The 18,332-nt window shown below is 40.7% G+C and overlaps 1 protein-coding gene across 1 annotated transcript; it reads left to right on the top strand.

Annotated features, from left to right (window-relative positions):
• The first annotated feature begins 6,207 nt into the window (after positions 1-6,207).
• Positions 6,208-17,231, top strand: pde6c (phosphodiesterase 6C, cGMP-specific, cone, alpha prime). Its single transcript, XM_085466277.1, is given in 21 exon segments — positions 6,208-6,843; positions 7,422-7,574; positions 8,476-8,565; positions 8,706-8,846; positions 8,941-9,015; positions 9,132-9,196; positions 10,072-10,138; positions 10,367-10,414; positions 10,507-10,656; positions 10,913-11,056; positions 11,376-11,441; positions 11,561-11,716; positions 12,218-12,325; positions 12,422-12,700; positions 12,792-12,892; positions 13,026-13,133; positions 13,295-13,358; positions 13,668-13,742; positions 13,868-13,951; positions 15,014-15,167; positions 15,257-17,231. Coding segments are annotated over 21 exon segments (2,640 nt in total). The 5' UTR covers positions 6,208-6,375; the 3' UTR covers positions 15,301-17,231.
• Positions 17,232-18,332: the final 1,101 nt, after the last annotated feature.

Here is an 18,332-nt window from a genome sequence, read left to right as displayed (position 1 = left end):
CCCACTCCTATTGATTTATGTGTTCTGCACATTTGGTGGACCACCCCTCCCAATCTCCACCACAATATCTGTTTTTTCACTTATTGCTAAAGGATTCCTATTTTTATCAATGCAATGACTGGTAGAACCAGAAAGATCGGATCTACATGTATATCTTTTTTTGAGGGGGGAGGGTTCTTTCTGTATTTGCCAAAGAAATCATAAAACACGCTTTGACCAGCATCTGTGTTATTGCATCAGTTGTTTTCATCTTCCAGCTCCGTGTTTGTGTAACTGGAGCTCAGAGTCCACGCTCGGCAGAAAATAATCAATGCGAAAGAAAGGTGATTACGTCTTTTCTAAAAGCAAAGTCTGAAGTTTCAAACGGAGGTCAATAATGATAGGAACTGTTAGCACAACATATATGGAAGCTGATCTTTATGTATTTTAACCTTTGGGATTAATCCATGTCAATGAAATCCAGAGCGCTTAATGCTGTCGATCATAGCTGAACACAAAAGAAGCTTATCGATCAGTTCTTGTGCTGAAGAAAGTGGATCGTGCTCGATTGCCATCAGGCATGAACAATGTTTCCCAAATGTTTCACGCTTGCATTATTTTGTTTTTTTGAAAGGTTTGCACAGTTAAAATACACTTTGGCATAAAAAAGAAATACCTACTCTACTCTCTAAGACAGGTCTGTTTTTCGTCTGCTGGGGCTTTTTCTTTTAAATACATCGATGCTGTTGTTTTTCACTAAGATCGTAAAACCGGTCTTCTGAGAGCTCAGCTGAATAAAGAAGAGCAAAAGTGAAGCCAAACATCTGCAGATTGCATAACCAAAGAGCTGGCCAGCTGAAAAACAGGGCAATCACTCTTGAGTAGAAATAATAGCTCCTGGAATTTGGCCAGAGGTGCTGTAACATTTCACAGTTGTGAACGCTGGCCAAGAAGCTATATACATTGCACTGCCAGATTTGTCTGTGCGTTAAACATTTATTGTGTGCTGGTGAATAGGAATGTAGTGCTTGAAGTAAGAGCGAGTTTCTTTTTTCTCATGGAAAAGTAAGTTAGTAAAAATCCCTGTATAAAATTGGAACTTGAGTAAAACACCTCATGGCTACATCCACAGTCCCCATCTGAACTTTGGAGCTTTGAAGAGGGCAAAAGCACTGAACACGCGCCGATTGAATTTGGGTAGAGTAGTATGTCCCCTTGTAACATAATCCAATCAAATTCCACCCCTACCTGTGCCCTTAAGGGCCAAAATGTAGGACTGACAATGTCAAGATGTATTGGATATACATTGTACAGATTTGATCACGATTAAATGATTAGGAGTGCAATTTGCAAATCTCATCTCATCTTATCCAAACAGATCAATCATTCACAAGGATCCATTAAGTGCAGTGGTTTTTAATCATTAATCGACCTATTTAGCAAAATGCTTACAACTTTCTTATGTTCCAATTACTGGCATTCATAATTATTTTATAGTATCTTTTTTTTAATTGCTGTCTTTTCTGTTATTATTCTATTCCTCTACATATGTACAGAATTCACCTGCTTGCTGCTACTACTGCACATTCACCTAATGTATATACTATATATATAATGTTCTTCCTCTACCACCCCCACCCCCACCCCCCATTTTTGCACATGTCGAGGAGCGTGTGTTATACTTGTATAACTATGCATGTGACAAATAAAGAACCTTGAAGCTTGAACCTATGTAAGCGTATAAAGGATACTGAGCACAGAGACTGAAGAAGTCACTCGGAAGAGTGACAAAACATTTCTCCCACTGAAAACGCTACGTCCAGATGTACATAATCAACCTTTTGGGATATATAAAGGATAGTGCACGTGGGGATTGGGGGGAGAGGACACATTGTGTAACCAAGGTAAAACAAGTTCACATCTGTGAAGCTTAAGGTCCAAAAACACAATGATGTCAAACAGTGAATGAATAATTATCAACACAAATCGGCTGTCTGCATTATTTATAAAATCATTCTGATTTTGCTACAAATTCTGTTCATGATTTATTTGTTATTGGTAATGTTACCATATGTGGACATTAACAAAAGGTAATAGTTAGTGTTACATTAAGAATATCATCTATGTGTGATATCATTAGGGTCTTTAGAAGTGGTAGTAAAAACACTCCATGATCACGATATGCAGTTATGGTATCCACATTTTATTAACATCAAGAATCTAATGTTAACCATGCCCCAGATTGTATGGAGATAGCACATAGACACATATAAACATACAAGCCAATAGTCTGAGGAGTGAAAATGTGTCTGTAAAATAACAATATGACCTGGACTTTGGGCACAATTTGGCTGAAGACTCTGTATAAGATCCTTGTATGTAATTTTGATTAAATTCAAACTAATACTGTTTCGTTCTCTTGACACACAATGGATTCCACAAGCTCATGGGTCCTTTGGCTAGATGAGCTAATAATAAAATAAAAGCTGTGACAAATTCAGGACTCCTGAAGATACCTGGTGTTAATCAAAACTGATTTAACTTTGACAGTGTGACTTCATGTGTGACAGCTGAGCTGCCTGGTGTGTGCATAATTTGCCATGGCCGATCCTTTTCTAAATATAGGTTTATGTTTAATAGAGGGCATGGTTAGCACCAATGGATGAAGAACATTGAGAAGATCCTGGATGTGAATCCATTGAGCTGCCAGGTGGGTTTTCTGTTTGGCATTTGCGTGTTCTCTCTGTACCTGTGTGGGTTCTCTCCAGGTTCTCCAGCTTCCTCCCACAGTCCAAAACATGCTGTTGGGTTAATTGGTGATTATAAATTAGCTGTAGGTGTGAGTGCTTTTCTGTCTCTCTGTGTTAGCCCTTATGATAGATGGGCAACTTGTCAAAGGTGTACACCACCTTTCGCCCTATGACATCTGGGATAGGCTCCAGCCAAGATGCAAACCTGAACTGACTAAAAAGACGGATGGCTTTAATAGATAAAAATGTGCTTAAATGATAATCCGCTGGCAATGCATACTGCCATGTCACGAAGAATGACTCCTTTAAACACAACTTTACCTCCTCATTGATATCCTACTACTATCAGAAAGATCAAAAAGATTTGTTACAGTAGCATGCACTGCACATAAAAACATCTCCTTCTGTTTGCTAGTATGCATGGATCATGTAAAAGTAACAAACAAACACCTAAGTAGTGTGTGCTTATTAATCAAAGGTGAAAAAATCTTACAAAAAAGGAAATAAAAGAAAGGATAATGAATAAAATGAGGGCATATTTGAAAGAAAAAGTATATTAGACTGACAAATTTGGTGTCTTTGTATCCAGAAAGAAACAATTCCTAATAATGCTTATGCACCTGAGGCCTGTACTAGCTAGCTGCTTTCCGTCCGTGCTGGTGGGCAGATAAAGTGCAATGGTTAGAAAATTTGTGTTTGGACATGTTTGATCTCACAGTGCTTCGTCTAATAAATGTGCAAATACATTCCGACAGGACCTGAATTATGTTGGTATCAAATGTTCAGCTACTGAACTACTACTGAATGAATGGAATTGCAGAGAGATCAAAATAACTGGTCCTTTTGTCCATAGTGTCATATCCTGAAAAGTACTCAAAACACACAAAATATAATAAAAATGTTTTTTTATATATTTGTAGAAAACACATATGAATACACAACCAAGAAAATACCCATCTGATAGCTGATTTTCTGTCTGCCTGTCCTTCCTCCTCCACACACTAGAAGCCAACCACCTCCTCCCGCTGTGAAATTGACTAGTCTAATTTATTTCCACAAACCCTGCTAAATCCGCACGCCCACACACACACCTTTTGTAGTTCTCACTTTTGATAGGCTTGTCTCCTTAATCCTTACAGCAGAAACAAAAAAATAAATAAATAAGTAGAAAAAAAAATGGGACACTCCTTTTCTCAAAGACCTGCCAGCAGCTAACCAGACAGTGGCGTTCGGTTAATAATAGCCAGCCATGGTTGTTTTGTACCCATCCAAGTTCAGCTAATTAACCAATTTCCAGTTCCAGCACTGATGCCTCCACGAAGGTTTCATTAGAGCGCAGGTAGGCTGCCCACACACTGTGAGCTTTAAATAGACGATTATGGCCAGGGACACAATCGCTGCCAGAGACTGATGCTATTTAAGTAAACTACTTCCTCCACTGTAGCAGCAACCACAATAACACAACAGTGACAAACCTAAAGCAAGGTTGGCTCGCTAGGAAAGCCCTCAATTTAATTCATAACTACAGTTAACAGTGACTGCACATTAGCCTGTAGCAGGGATTCCCAAAGTGTGGGCCGGGCTCCTGGTGGACTGCAGAAAAACATAAATTTAGTTCAAAACTGCTTACTCAGTATGCACCGTTACATATTTACATAAATGTATTTATTTATATAAAAAGTGAATTAAAACTGGTAATTGGAGATGTTTAGTTTTTGATATTACTCATTACTCTGACCTAGATTTATTGGAGTTTGTGTCCCAGTGGTGAGTGGTTCATGCATTGGGTAGTATAGCTGGGCAGATCTATTTAAATATTGATAGTATCAATACCGATGCAGGTATTGGTAGTAGTGATACTAGCACAATAGTATCAATCAATATAATAGGATACCAGTCTCTATCCTATTATTTCAGGATGTAGGCCACTGAGTTGTGTTGAATTAATTATTTTATTTGGAAATTACAATAATATACCTCAAACACTCACTATGAAAAATGACCCAAAGTGCTTAAGAGACAAAACCAAAAAACTCCCAACCCAAAAAACACAGTTTCAAAATATAATAAGCACCGAAAAAGCTGTTTTGTTGTGTTAACTAATTGTTGTGGAAAGTAAAAGTCACATTGATTTGATGGTCATTTAAAATGTGTTCAAAATGTGCGAACTGCTGATGATTCATGTAATAGATCATAACACAGTTACACAAGCTGCCTTTTGAAGTTAAAGGTTTTACTATCAGTATTGATATCAGCAATACTGGCTCTGCATTTGCTTGGTGTTGCATTGATATCAACATTACTACTGGGTAGCACTAGCCAGTAATTTATAGCCAACAGTCTGTGTTGTTTATGCTTATTAAATAATATTTTCAAGGTAAAACATCACTTTGTCTTGTATTTTGATTAGAGTGAAGATTTAAGATTGAGTGGGCCCCATGAGAGTTTGTGGTTTTTGAGTGGGCCACAGCACTCTTGATGTGACTTGATCTGACTGTTTTTTGTTGTCTCTGTATCATCATAGGGTCTATATCTCAAAGCACCTTGAGGTGAGATGGTTGTAGTAATTTGGTGCCGTATAAATAAAACTGAATTTGGGAATGGCTTGCCTGTAGGTTGGTGGAGGAAGTGATAGAATACTGCTGTGTATCTCGTAGAAAGCTACTTTCAGCTGCTCGCTGTCACACGGGGTCACCACAGCATGCAGCTCTGCATGTTTTGTTTTGGCAGAGTTGGACGCCGGATGCCCTTCCTGACACAACCCCACAGGGGATTTGTGTCTCAGGCTGGAATCAAACCAGCAACCTTTCACCTGTTTGCTGAATGTGTAAACCACTAGACGATGGATCCTCACTGATGTGACTCTTATATACAGCTAGAAATGAATATTAGGGCAAAAAAACACTTATTTTGGGGGCAAATTTTTAGTTGGGGTGCTGGCCAGCTATTTAATCCCCCTACAGCTGCAGGGATGCAAGTATCAACCAATTTCATGGCAGCTATTTTTAACCGAATCAGATAAATACAGGTAACAGCATCTTACTAAGACGTTAATGAAGCTTCTGTCCTATTGAACCGCAGGGGATAAATTAGCATTATTGGTAACACCTGTGTTGCTATTTCCTGTCCTAAAGGTAACTAAGGTCTGTGGACTTTAGTTTCTCGCCAAAATGCCTGACACCCTGTTTCTTCAGTGACAGCTCCCTTTTGTTATTCTTTACCTCTCCACCATGCCCAGTCTGACATCTGACCTGACAACAATCTGTTTCTCCTCCCTCCAGCTTCACATAGCAAGGATTGCCCAATATAAAATGATCAGGCTGGGATTTGCGGCCTAAGGACGCTTAAAGCAGGAGGTTTAATGTCATGACGTCACGTTAATTAGCGCCACTTTGATCCTTTCAGCCTCTTAGCCGCACTCTGCCCTGCTCTGTCTGTCGGTTGCCACGAGATGCGTTACTCCCTTTGGGGACCGCGGAGGAGGATGCACAGAGGCTCAAACGGACACTATTGATCCATCCACCCCTGCAGGCCCCAGCACAGCTCCTACCCTCCAGCTTGGCACTTTTTTCCCTGCAGGTGATGCTTTTTTAAAAGAAACAAAAACAAAAAAGGGGGGGACTGTGGCATAAAAAAGAAAGAAAAAATGGCAGACAAGGATAGTGTGGAAAAATATCTGGAAAACAACCCGCAGTTTGCAAAAGAGTACTTTGATAAGAAGCTGCGCGCTGAAGCTCTCACCGCCGCCTTTTCGGCCAACGTGGACATCAAAGACACCGCTTCGTTCAAGGATGTTAACGCCGTGCTAGAATCCGCCATCATTTTCGAGCTCGTCAAGGAGCTGCAGAAGCCGGAGAACATGGAGCAGGCCCTCCACAAAGTGCTGCAGAGAGTGGCCCTCATCATACAGGCTGACAGGCTCAGTTACTACATGTGTCGAGGCAGAAACGGAACACTTGAGCTCGCCACCAGCCTCTTTGACGTGACTCCGACCTCCAAGTATGAGGCTAACCTGGTCGATCCGCAGACCGAAATCGTGTTTCCTCTGGATATCGGTGTTGTCGGTTTTACCGCCACCTCCAAAAAAACGCAGAATGTTCCTGATGTGTCAAAGGTGAGGAGTTGTGACGTTTTGTGCTAAAATAAATAAACAAAACAAACTCAAAGAAAAAGTAATAATCTAGGTTAAAAATAAATAAATAATAACAATAATGACTAAATAAAATATTTTTTTCTTTTTTTTAAATAAAGGCTTTCATACAGAAATCAGCTACTATATAAAAGAGGCAATATCATAGTTTGTATCTATTTCCTACATTTATATTCATCTTCCCTGTATTATTTATATTTAATAAGGGTCCTGCTATAGTAAATACCGAAATAAGCTAATAACAGAGAGGAAACATATATTTTTCACATCGTGCCATGTTTTTTCTAAACCAGGTAAATATCAGAATTATTTGTCATGTGTCTGCATCTACTGCAAAAATGTGCCTGCAGCACTGATTGTTTTCATCTTCTAACTGAAGACAGTTACTAATTATATAAAAATGTAATGTAGTTGTTTGTTTGAAAATGAAAGGTTTTGGTAGTTGATGAACATATGAAAATTTCACGGCCTTTGTAGTTTCAAATAAATAGTTTGGTTTAATAAGACGTGCTGAAAGTTATTTGCTTTTTCTCTCCCCTCAGAATAACAAGTTCTCTGACTTCGTGGACAAACAGACTGGATACAAGACCAAATGCATGATGACCTTCCCTCTGATGGCTGAAAAAGAGTGCCTTGGAGTCGTCATGGCGCTAAACAAAATAGGAGCAGAGCATTTCACTCCAGAAGATGAGGCGGTAAGGATACAAGCTTAAGTGTGTGTGTATATATATATATATATATATATATATATATATATATATATATATATATATATATATATATATATATATATATATACATACATATATATGGGTTTATCCCTAATGGCTTTCAGCGTGTGGCATTACATAATGTTATTAGAGTGTCATCAAACGATTATTACGCCCTCTTTGTCTTAACGTCTAAACTGCATCTTATTTGGCAGTAATTGTGTTAAACACATGCATAGTTGCTCTTCTTTTACTTCTTTTACTGCGCTCAAGCCGTTTGAACTGTGCAGCTAAATAAAGGTTATTGGCGTAATTACATCTTACCAGTGGGGTGCAAAACACTTCAATTATGTCAGTGGGAGCCAATCAGACCTGAGTGACTCGGTGCGATTGCTTTCGAGCACTAACGTTTAAGTAAGGCATAAAGATTTAAATATGATTCTGTTATCTCTGTAGTCTGCATCAGAGACCATTCACTACTGCCTCTGAAGCCATACGCTCACAATGAGGTACAATTACTGGAAGATTAAACTGGGTCAGAAGGAAATTGTGGTTTTTTTTACAGACTCTTGGGAGTCTGGCGATAGTGTCTGGTAACAGTGATGATTTTCAGAAGGAGAGAATTGGTTGATGATGTGCAGGGCAAAGCCTTTAACTCCTAAGATGAAAATCTTGCACCATACAAAAGTAATTTCCAGCATTTAAGAAAAAAAAAAACCCACGCACTTAGGATCAAAGTGAAATGAGATTTCACCTGCTTTCTATCATATTATTCCTACACAGTTACCGTTATACGCAAAATCGTGTTGCGAAGTTGCACTGTAGCAGTAAAGGTTCTCATGTGTCACAGCTTTGAACCTGCTGTCTAATCTGATTTGGTCCTTAGCTCTTCCACAAGTACATGAACTTTGCTCAAGTCGTCACCCTGCAGCACTACACAGCCTACATGTGGAATGTGGAATCCAGGAGAAGTCAGGTAAACCCAACTGTGCCGTGTGTTCAGTCTAAAATCACTGATGATTCTGTCTCCTTTAAAATCTGTATTTAAAGAAAAAACAAAAACAAGCATTTCCCCCACATGCTTTCCTGCATTCACGTTTTTACTTCTGACTTTAGGTGCTGCTCTGGTCAGCCAGTAAAGTGTTTGAGGAGTTGACAGACATTGAGAGACAGTTCCACAAAGCACTGTACACCGTAAGGACCTATCTACAGTGTGAAAGATACTCAGTCTGTCTGTTGGACATGACCAAAGAGAAGGTTGGTTTTGCAGAATTGATTCAGTTATGCAGTTAGGTAGCTGCACACATAAATAACCCGATGCAGTCATTTCCTGGGTTTTATTTTCCTCCAGGAATTTTATGATGAATGGCCGGTGAAACTTGGAGATGTGGAACCTTATAAAGGACCCAAAACACCAGACGGCAGGGTAAGACTTTCATTTATATCTTCATTAAATCAGCTCTCTTTTTCCATGTGGCATTTTTACCTAATTACATTTTTTTTTGCAAAGATCATCATCAAGATCATTTGCTTTTTGTACAGGAAGTCATCTTTTACAAGATCATTGACTACCTCCTGGAAGGCAAAGAAGAAATCAAAGTCATACCGTGAGCAACACCGGCTACATACAAATGCACTCAAACATTTCATTTCAATATACAACATAAAAGCCAAAGTGCACTTCCCAAAACCGCTGACTTTAAGTAAGTAATTTTCTGCTCTTTATCACTTCTTCTCCTTCCCGCCTGTCAGCTCTGGCATCACTACATTACCCAAAATGAATAATAAAAAAAAATAAAGTCACTAACGAGGAGCCTATAGAGAGTTTAAAGAGCTCCTCTTGGCACAGCAGTGCGTTAGGATCATGATATTCATTTGTAATTTAATTAGTAATTTAACAACAAGTCAAACTACTAATTAAATTGAGTACAATTACTTTAATAAACAATTTGATTACATGTGAATTGTCCTGGTAATTGTGTTACATAAGTGCAAACTACAACTTTAAATCGACTGGAATCTGGTCAAATAAAACTTACTTGAGTCAGTTTACCACAAGAATGAATTATTTTAAGAAATAAACATTTCATTTTTATATTTCAGTTGCATTTTACTCAAAACTATTACCTCATGTTTATGGGAGCAAATAATTTTTTTGCGAGTATGTGTCCTTGACTTGTAATTGAGAACATTATAAATTTGAGAGGCTATATTTTTCAAAATAAAAGTCCTAGCTAGTCCATGTACAAAATGGTCAAAATTGCAGGTAGTCAGTACATTTTAAAATAGATGAAGCAGTCACGCTTGCCCACAACATTAATCTTCTATTTAGATAAGAAGTAATTCTGGGGGGGGGGTCTGATGAATGTTATTTGAAGACTAACAAGAAGGTGTATATGAGTAAGTCTGCTTTGAAAGAGTGCCCACTGTTTAATATGTGTCTCACTCAAATTCACCTTGCTGCGTGTGCTTCTTTTTGCAGTGGTCCCCCAGCCGATCACTGGGCTTTGGTTAGCGGCCTACCAACCTATGTGGCAGAGAATGGCTTTGTAAGTACATTTTCTTTTTAGCTGAATTACCAAAACGAGCAAAGAATGAAAGTAACCTGTGTACCCAACAACAACTGATGCGGTCTGATTAAAAACCAGTTGTGCATATAACCGGTGCATTTATGTGGAATACAATCTGCAAACTTTAAAGGCCACATGCAACAATCAAAGATAGATTGATTAAAACTGTTGATACATGTGAAAATATTTTTTTGTGACTGCTTGCAGATTTGCAACATGATGAATGTGGCTGCAGACGACTACTTCACTTTCCAGGTGCGGGACTTTTTCCTCTCTTTGTGCTTGGATGGTTAATGCACATTACACGAAAACATAAAACGTATAAAACACATCGCCGTGTCTTTCAGAAAGAGGCTGTGGACGAGACGGGGTTTGTCATCAAAAACGTCCTGTCGCTGCCCATCGTCAACAAGAAGGAAGAAATCGTGGGCATCGCCACGTTCTTCAACAGGAAAGACGGCAAACCGTTCGATGAATATGACGAACAGATCACTGAGGTTGGCGTCCTCTCTCACCCTCGCTGTGACCCTCACACACAATGTCATGTTGTTGTTTGTATGTAAATCTTTAGCACTCCTTCTCTGTAGCAGAAAACTGCATGAATTTGCATGTTGGCTGTATTACTACGCATATATTACACGAGGGAAAGTGTTTTTACAGGAGTTTGATGTAAATCAGGGTTATGCGGGGTCACAGCTCAGTAGATCCTGCTTCTTTTTTCTCATGCTTTCTTGATCTCGTTGTTTGCACCAGGCCCTGACACAGTTCCTCGGCTGGTCAGTGCTGAACTGTGACACCTATGACAAGCTGAACCGTATGGAGTGGAGGAAGGATATCGCCCAGGAGATGCTCATGTACCAGACCAGATGTACCACGGATGAGCTGCAGTCCATTCTGGTTAGCGTCACCTTGCCTTTTTCTTTCCCGAAACTTACCTCTGACCTCTCCGCATTTGTTCGAGAAGCAATTTAAGCAGGGATTTAAAGTAGTCAAAAGGTAATGCACTGTGAAAAGCTTATTGAGTAGCAGTCCTACATTACCAGCTATTAGGGAACTGATAGGAGGTCTAATGGATGATATATCCACTTGGCAAGAGAAGATTTGACAAGAGTTTACAAGGGTACTTCTGGGAGTACTTGTCTGAAATCTCTGAAAGTATAACATAACATGCAATGTAAATGTCAGCTGAAATGCTTGTTCTCTCGTTTACAACCAGAACACCAAGGAGAAGTTTGATGCTGATCCTGAAGACTGCGACCAGAAAGAGATGTACAAACTGTTGGTGAGCTGCTCATCAGTCAATCGTTTCATTTAGTTTGAACCAAAATAAAGTTGGTCCACAAGAAAGACACTGTAAGCATTTCAGGGAATAAGCCACGCATGTCATGTGTTTCTGTTCAGAGGGCAAACATCCCGGTGGCAGACAACGTCAACGGCGAGAATCTGTACCTGTTCTCCTTCAGCGACTTCCCCGTGACCGAGTTCGACCTCATCAAAGCCGGCATTCGCATGTTCTTCGAACTCGGAGTCGTCGAGAAGTTTAAAGTTCCCGCAGAAGTGAGTCCTATAATCAGACGCTTGCTTTGATAAACCTGTTCAAACAAGACGCGCTCGAACTGCTCTCCCAGTTCTTTTATCATTTCTCGACGTGGCGTTCTTGTCCTTAAATGCTCCCGAAGCAAAGTTCTGATGCAAACATAAAGATGATCATCATGTTCCAAATCCTTTGGAACTTAAAACTGCTGCTATTTTATTAATAATGAGAGAAGAGACGAGCCTTGGGGACACAGAATGTTCGTGCCATCATCTGTGAATCTTTTTTGGCAACAGGCAAGCTGCCATGGCTCTGTTTCACTGGGAACAAAGAAGTGGATGCGATCCTTAATTAGACTGTCGAAGCGTGCCATGCTGTACTGCAGTTACAAATATGAGTGATTCTCTGTAGTGCTGTAGGGCAAGAGTTGCTTTCCTTAGGCATGAAAAGAAAGTGCACCAGCTATACAATTTCCTCTCCTTTTTGCTTTGTTTTTAAATCCGAACCCTCCCTTTCCCCCTCAGACACTGACCAGGTGGATGTACACCGTGAGGAAGGGTTATCGTGCCATTACCTACCACAACTGGAGGCACGGTTTCAACGTAGGCCACACTATGTTCTGCCTGCTGCAGGTAAGGCCTGCACAACATCCAGTTCTTGCTGCATAGATTAAGCACAAGCCTTTTAAACTTTTCTAAGCTCTTATTTGACTCTTTCTTCTACTACAGACAGGAAAGCTAAGGAAATACTACACTGATCTCGATGCCTTTGCCATGGTGGCCGCTGCTTTCTGCCATGATATCGACCACAGAGGAACCAACAACCTCTACCAGACAAAGCAAGTCAAACCGACTCTTTTATGATCGTGTTTGGCAATATATGGACCAGTGTCTAAACTGTCTCTTTTTTCCCCCTGTAGGAGTGCAGCTCCTCTGGCCAGACTTCATGGCTCCTCCATCATGGAGAGACACCATTTGGAGTACAGCAAGACTCTAATGGGGGAGGAGGTACGACATTTTTTCTTGTCCAGTAATTTCAGTTGTGATATTTAAAAAGGAAAAACACACGCGTTTGATCACTATTTATGATCTCCCGCAGAGCTTGAACATCTTCTGCAACCTCCAGAAGCGTCAGTTTGAGAATGTGCAGCACTTGTTCGACGTCTGCATCATCGCCACAGATCTGGCGCTTTACTTCAAGTAGGTTTGCTGCAGATCGGCCGTTTTGCAGCCACAGTTAATGCGAGACGTAAAACAACGGCTAGTCGAAGACGTGATCGCAAAAGCTGTAAAAAAGCAGCCCAGTTGATGTGACCTGTTTCTCTCCACACAGAAAGAGAACCATGTTCCAAAACATCGTGAATGCCACGGAGCCAATGACAGACGAAAAAGAGGCCACGGCTTTTGTTTCCAACAACCCCATCAGGAAGGAAATCGTCATGTATGTAAACTGATTTAACGTGCTGAGAAAAGTCTGTCAAGTTGATTTTAGAAAGATGAGGAGATTTCTGAGACAGCAGGCCACGGCAAATCATCAGCGTGTTGCACGTCCTGTTTTTTTTTCTTTGTCCCTCTGACTGTGTGTTTGTCTCACACCTTCAGGGCCATGATGATGACAGGTTGTGACTTGTCAGCCATCACCAAGCCCTGGGAGGTACAGAGCAAGGTGGGTGACCTTTGCAGTGCTGACATGGCCTGATTTCAAAATATCAGGTGAAGTTCACAAGAAAATAAAAACTCTCACTAATACGGGAAGAAATAAGCTATTTGTGTTATTCTATTTGATATCAGTAAAAAAGTTCCATATTTATAGCTGCTAGAAGACATCCTGACCTGAGCCGGTGAAATCCCATGTGTAGTTTGAAGAGTACTGAAAATAACTCGACGCGCTCATGCTGTACTTCCGCCACTGCGTGCCTTTGATTTCCCTGCATCATCACGCTTTGTTCTGTTTGTCGCCCTGTTTTGTCTGCAGGTGGCTCTGATGGTGGCTGCTGAGTTCTGGGAACAGGGCGATTTGGAGAGAAGTGTTTTGGACCAGCAACCAATTGTAAGAGCCGCACCCCCTCCTGTGGCTTTCTTCTTGTCCGTTCACGTTTTGGTTTGTTTTTTAGCATTACAGAGCAACTGTTTGACCCTCTTTCACCTGAAAACTCTTCCTCTTGTCTCTCTCAGCCCATGATGGACAGAAACTGTGCCGAACAGCTCCCCAAGATGCAGTGTGGTTTCATCGACTTTGTGTGCTCATTTGTGTACAAGGTGAAAACTTTTTTTTTTTTTTACACTGTGCCGCCGTGCCAAAAGATGACTAGTGGAGGCTGGTAGTGAAACAGACAAGAAAGGAAGTCTGGTCTATGTTGCAGTAGTTTATCTGTATTTTTAAACAAGCGCTAATACTACTGCAACTGTGTAATCCTACTGTGAGGGGCCTTTAAGAAAGGCAGAGCCAAACAAAAATAACTTAGCACAGTCATTAATTTTACTCGGAGCCTTTATAGTTTTTCCAAGGCAATAATATTTATTTTCAAGCCCTCCTGAACAGCTCGATGAAAAGCCAGGTGTAAGTGTTCCCATATTTCATAAATAATAATTAGAACAGAGAGGACTCTGTGGTGATAAAGTTGAACACCAAAACGATACACCAAAACGTCACTGCACAGCGCAGGAGCAAAAACATTGGTGCCGATTGCAAACTGGCAATTTCACACGCAGTGTCATTATTAGCTTTACAGAAAGCAGCACAGCAGCATCAACCATCTTAGGTTGTGTAACAGGATGTATTGAGATTACCTGTTGAGCCCAGAAGGCCAGCTACACGACAGGTGAAGAAATTTTAAGAAACTACAGGACCTTTGGGGACACCGTGCTGGTGTGGTTTGGGTCTGTTTGTCCACAGAGAAGAGACACAGGCATGTTCTGAGTGATCACCTTTGGGATTTTTCCTAATCATGGCACAAAGAAACAAAGGACTCTGTCTGTACCTGATCAGTAAATTTATAGCAGGCGTCCTTCAAATACCCAGCATGCTTTCTGGTTCTGACTTTAAGCCCAGCCATTTCTTTCTCGGTTCAAGTTTGGGCACCAGTTCTACATCACTGGAAAGCGTGTATAAGTAATTAGTGTTGCTGTTAATTTGTCACCAGATGGTATTTACACTAGAATAAACACATAGGCTACATCCATGAATCTGCTGTCCTTGCAGGCCGGTGCTGTAAGAGGCAGAACATATTAGTGCAAGAGGGGGGAAAAAACTGCATTCTTCCAGTTATTATATAACATAAGTAACACATACTTACATTTCATTTGTTTTTCTTTTCCCAGGAATTCTCAAGGTTCCACAAAGAGATCCAGCCTATGTTTGACGGCCTGAACAATAACAGGGCACACTGGAACGAGCTGGCTGAAGTATACAACGCGAAGATGAAGGCCATTGAGGATGAGAAGAAGAAACTAGAAGAAGAGGAAGCCAAGAAAGGTAAGAATATCTTTGTGCGATCATTAATCTGTTGGCTCGACAGAAGAGTTCATCTTTCTTTTTTCTTTTTTTCTTCTTTGTATATTTAGGTGGCGGCGAAGGAGGGAAATCAAAGACGTGCACCATCTGTTAAGTTCCACCAGTGCTTGGATCTGAACTGAAACAGTCTGTTTAGGACTAATCTAGACAACACTAGTCTTTCCTGGTCTGAAAGCTCATCTCATCGAAGCTTTTTCCTCGGTGTGGTCTCGCCTACACCGCTATAGTTCTGGTTATTCGCTGTTTCATTCATGTAGTCCGGTCCAGCCCTGTATGGTCTAGTCTGGTTCTGTGTAGCCTGCCAGGTCTGGTCTGCACTGCAGTTTGGAATAGACCCACCTAACCTTTTCTTCAAGGAGGGAAGAGTCAGAGACTTCACCGTGAAACCTGGAAGAGAAGCTGTTCGACTTTGAAAGACACGTTTCTCCTTCCTGCTGAACAATGCTGTGGACATTTTTAAAGAAAAATCATACTGTCGCAAAAATTCCTTAGCGTTAACCAAAAATATTTCTGACATGTTTTAAAAGTGTGGCTGGATAAACTTAAATATTCAGGAAGGAAAACCTAGTTATGTGTAGTTCAGATAGGGTGCAGCGTGTGGGGTGTACACATGCCAAAGCATGTACAGTGCTGCAGTAGACAATTCAGAGAGCGCTCCTGTTGGCAGTCAGTTAACACGCAGTATATTTTGATACTGTAGGTCGCACAACGCACTTAGCTGCTGCTATTTTGACAGTGGCAGACGTGATAAAGTGAGGGTAATGTAACGTCATGGCTACGGACCTGAGGAAAGGGGCTAAAGGGAATGTGTGAAATGAATTCCTTCACATTAAGAGTAGGAAAGCTGCAATCTGAGGGATCTGTTAATGCTTTAGTGGTGAAAAGCAAGGAATGCATGTAATAGTGAGAAACGCACTGTCTTGAAATAAAGACCGATGTCTCTTACCTCAAAAGGCACTAAGAAGCTGTGTGAAGGTGTTTGTATTTTAATATGCAACTATATCTATATATACTTATATTTTTTTTTGATTATTTGAGTATTTTGTACTTGGACTGTCTTGGAAGGAGGATGGAGGGGAGCTTTGAAAGAGGACAAATTATCACTAGAATCACATCCAGACGTCGAGTCTGTGTTTTGAACTTTATCGTCAGCTTTGATGAATTCCTCTGAGCTGCGCTGAACTGGGAAAAGACACAATTTTACTACACGGGTATTAAGATTGAACTTACAATTTCTTATCGATTCCATTTAAAAGTCTTTTTAAATGTGAATGATTTCACATGTTTATAGTTTATGGCATAGGAATTGTAAAATGTAAATTGTATAAACTTATTGAAGGTTGTAAAGGCAACTTTTGCTTCTTGTAAGCAGGCGAGCGTTGCAGTAGATCTACCTCTTCTGTAAGAGGATTTGATTGCCTGCCAGTGTTTGCGATCCACACAGCTTTAAATAACCGTCTTACTGAGGAGGTAAACAAAAAAGGCTTATCATATATATGTGCAGAGACTTGTTTTTGTGAAGATGCAGCTAGAGCATCATTGATTGTACGGTGGTACAGGCCAAAGTCGTCTCCTTCTTTCTTCATTGATGTAACCGTGAGACAAATAAGGCAATAACTGCTCAACTCAGTGTAAATCTATGCCACCCACGTAAAACCAAATTGAACCGATCTGGGCTGAAAACGTAAGAGTTTACAGTGCAAGCAGAGTGCACTTTCTTGTTAGCACTGCGGCTGTGGCTTTCATCTCCCTGTTACGCAATGTCTCCTCTAATCAATGTGGCATCAATCAGAGGCACTTGATCCTATCAGAAGGGCTTTGGGAGTACCTGGAAACTACCTTGTCTGCTGCTTGAGGTGAAGCGAGGAGCCGTTGTAATCCCTGGATCCAAAACTGTGCAAGAAAACAAACATTTACGAAATGTGAGAGATATGTTTCAGTGATTTCATAATCTTATCTTGCTGCACACATTTTATATGAAATCTTACACCATCAGTTCTGTCTCCAGACTACTTTAACTTCAGACATTAGAGCTCTATCATTTGATGTATGAAATGACCTCTGTATGAGTCATGAGATGTAATATGTGTAAGCAAATAAAGGATATTATGGATGCAAAAGAGTAAAGAGCATCGCTTTTTTGGGCTTGAAAATAGGACAGCACGTGCAGAGGCGACGTTTTCTCTCTTCTTCGCAAGTTGAGTTATGCCGATTAAAATTAAACACAGGCAGAGAGTGAACCTGAGATCCTCTGGGCTTAGCTGCGACAATGCTCGTCGGAAAGCCATATATCACCGGGGGATCTTAGAGGCTCCAAAGCTGGATGAGCCATTGGGGAAAGAGGATCAGTGGATTGGTTGTGATCCCTGCCCGATTCAGTACCATCTCACTTTTCTGCTCAGTGTTGTGCCTGTGACCTGCTGTGTGCAAATTCCGCCTGGAGAAAGCTGGAAATTGCACATTGAAGTGTAGGAAAATAACACAATTAAAAGCGGCTGCAGCAGTGCAATCCAGCGTGTGCGTTGCATAGAGAGGACAGGATGCTGCTGAGGCCTCCACTGACAATGTGAAATATGTGACATGAAACACAGAGCAGTAATTTATCATTTCGCCGCACGCTTCTGCGCCAACGCGACCCTTCAATCCCCGGAGAGTTTAGAGGTCGGCGAGTGCAACTCTCTTCACAGTCCACCTCTACTGGAATAAAAAGTTAGTGTCTTATTATAACTCGGATGGCTGAGATTCAGCTGATGTTAAGACACAAGTAACCAATATCTAGTTTGAGGAGAATCTATTTTGTGGAAACTTGGACTTGAATACAGACTGGACTTTTTCTGGGTTCTTCAATGAGAGCGAAAAATTGGTGCTACTTTTCAACTTCTAAATCACGAGGGAAAAACATAAGCAACATATCCAAGAAAACGGACTTTGACAGCACAATTGATCAGCTGAAAAGGTGTACAAGTGTAGCTGCAGGCTGAATCGCATCCTGCCTAAACTCCAAAACAAGCTGTTATTGCTCAGTGGACTGTACTTAACTACCTGTTAGCTTACATTGCCATGAATCACACAGTGAAAGAGTGCTCCCGAGAAAGCAGAAAGTAAAAAAGGACACAGACAGAGCAG

Source organism: Copadichromis virginalis, linkage group LG8 (genome assembly GCF_057382275.1).
Source record: "Copadichromis virginalis isolate Kocher_CV1m ecotype Utaka linkage group LG8, C_Virginalis_male_GT1.1, whole genome shotgun sequence".
Classification (NCBI taxonomy): domain Eukaryota; kingdom Metazoa; phylum Chordata; class Actinopteri; order Cichliformes; family Cichlidae; genus Copadichromis; species Copadichromis virginalis.
Note: the sequence above shows the minus strand (reverse complement) of the source record. Positions and strands in the feature narration are given on the sequence as shown.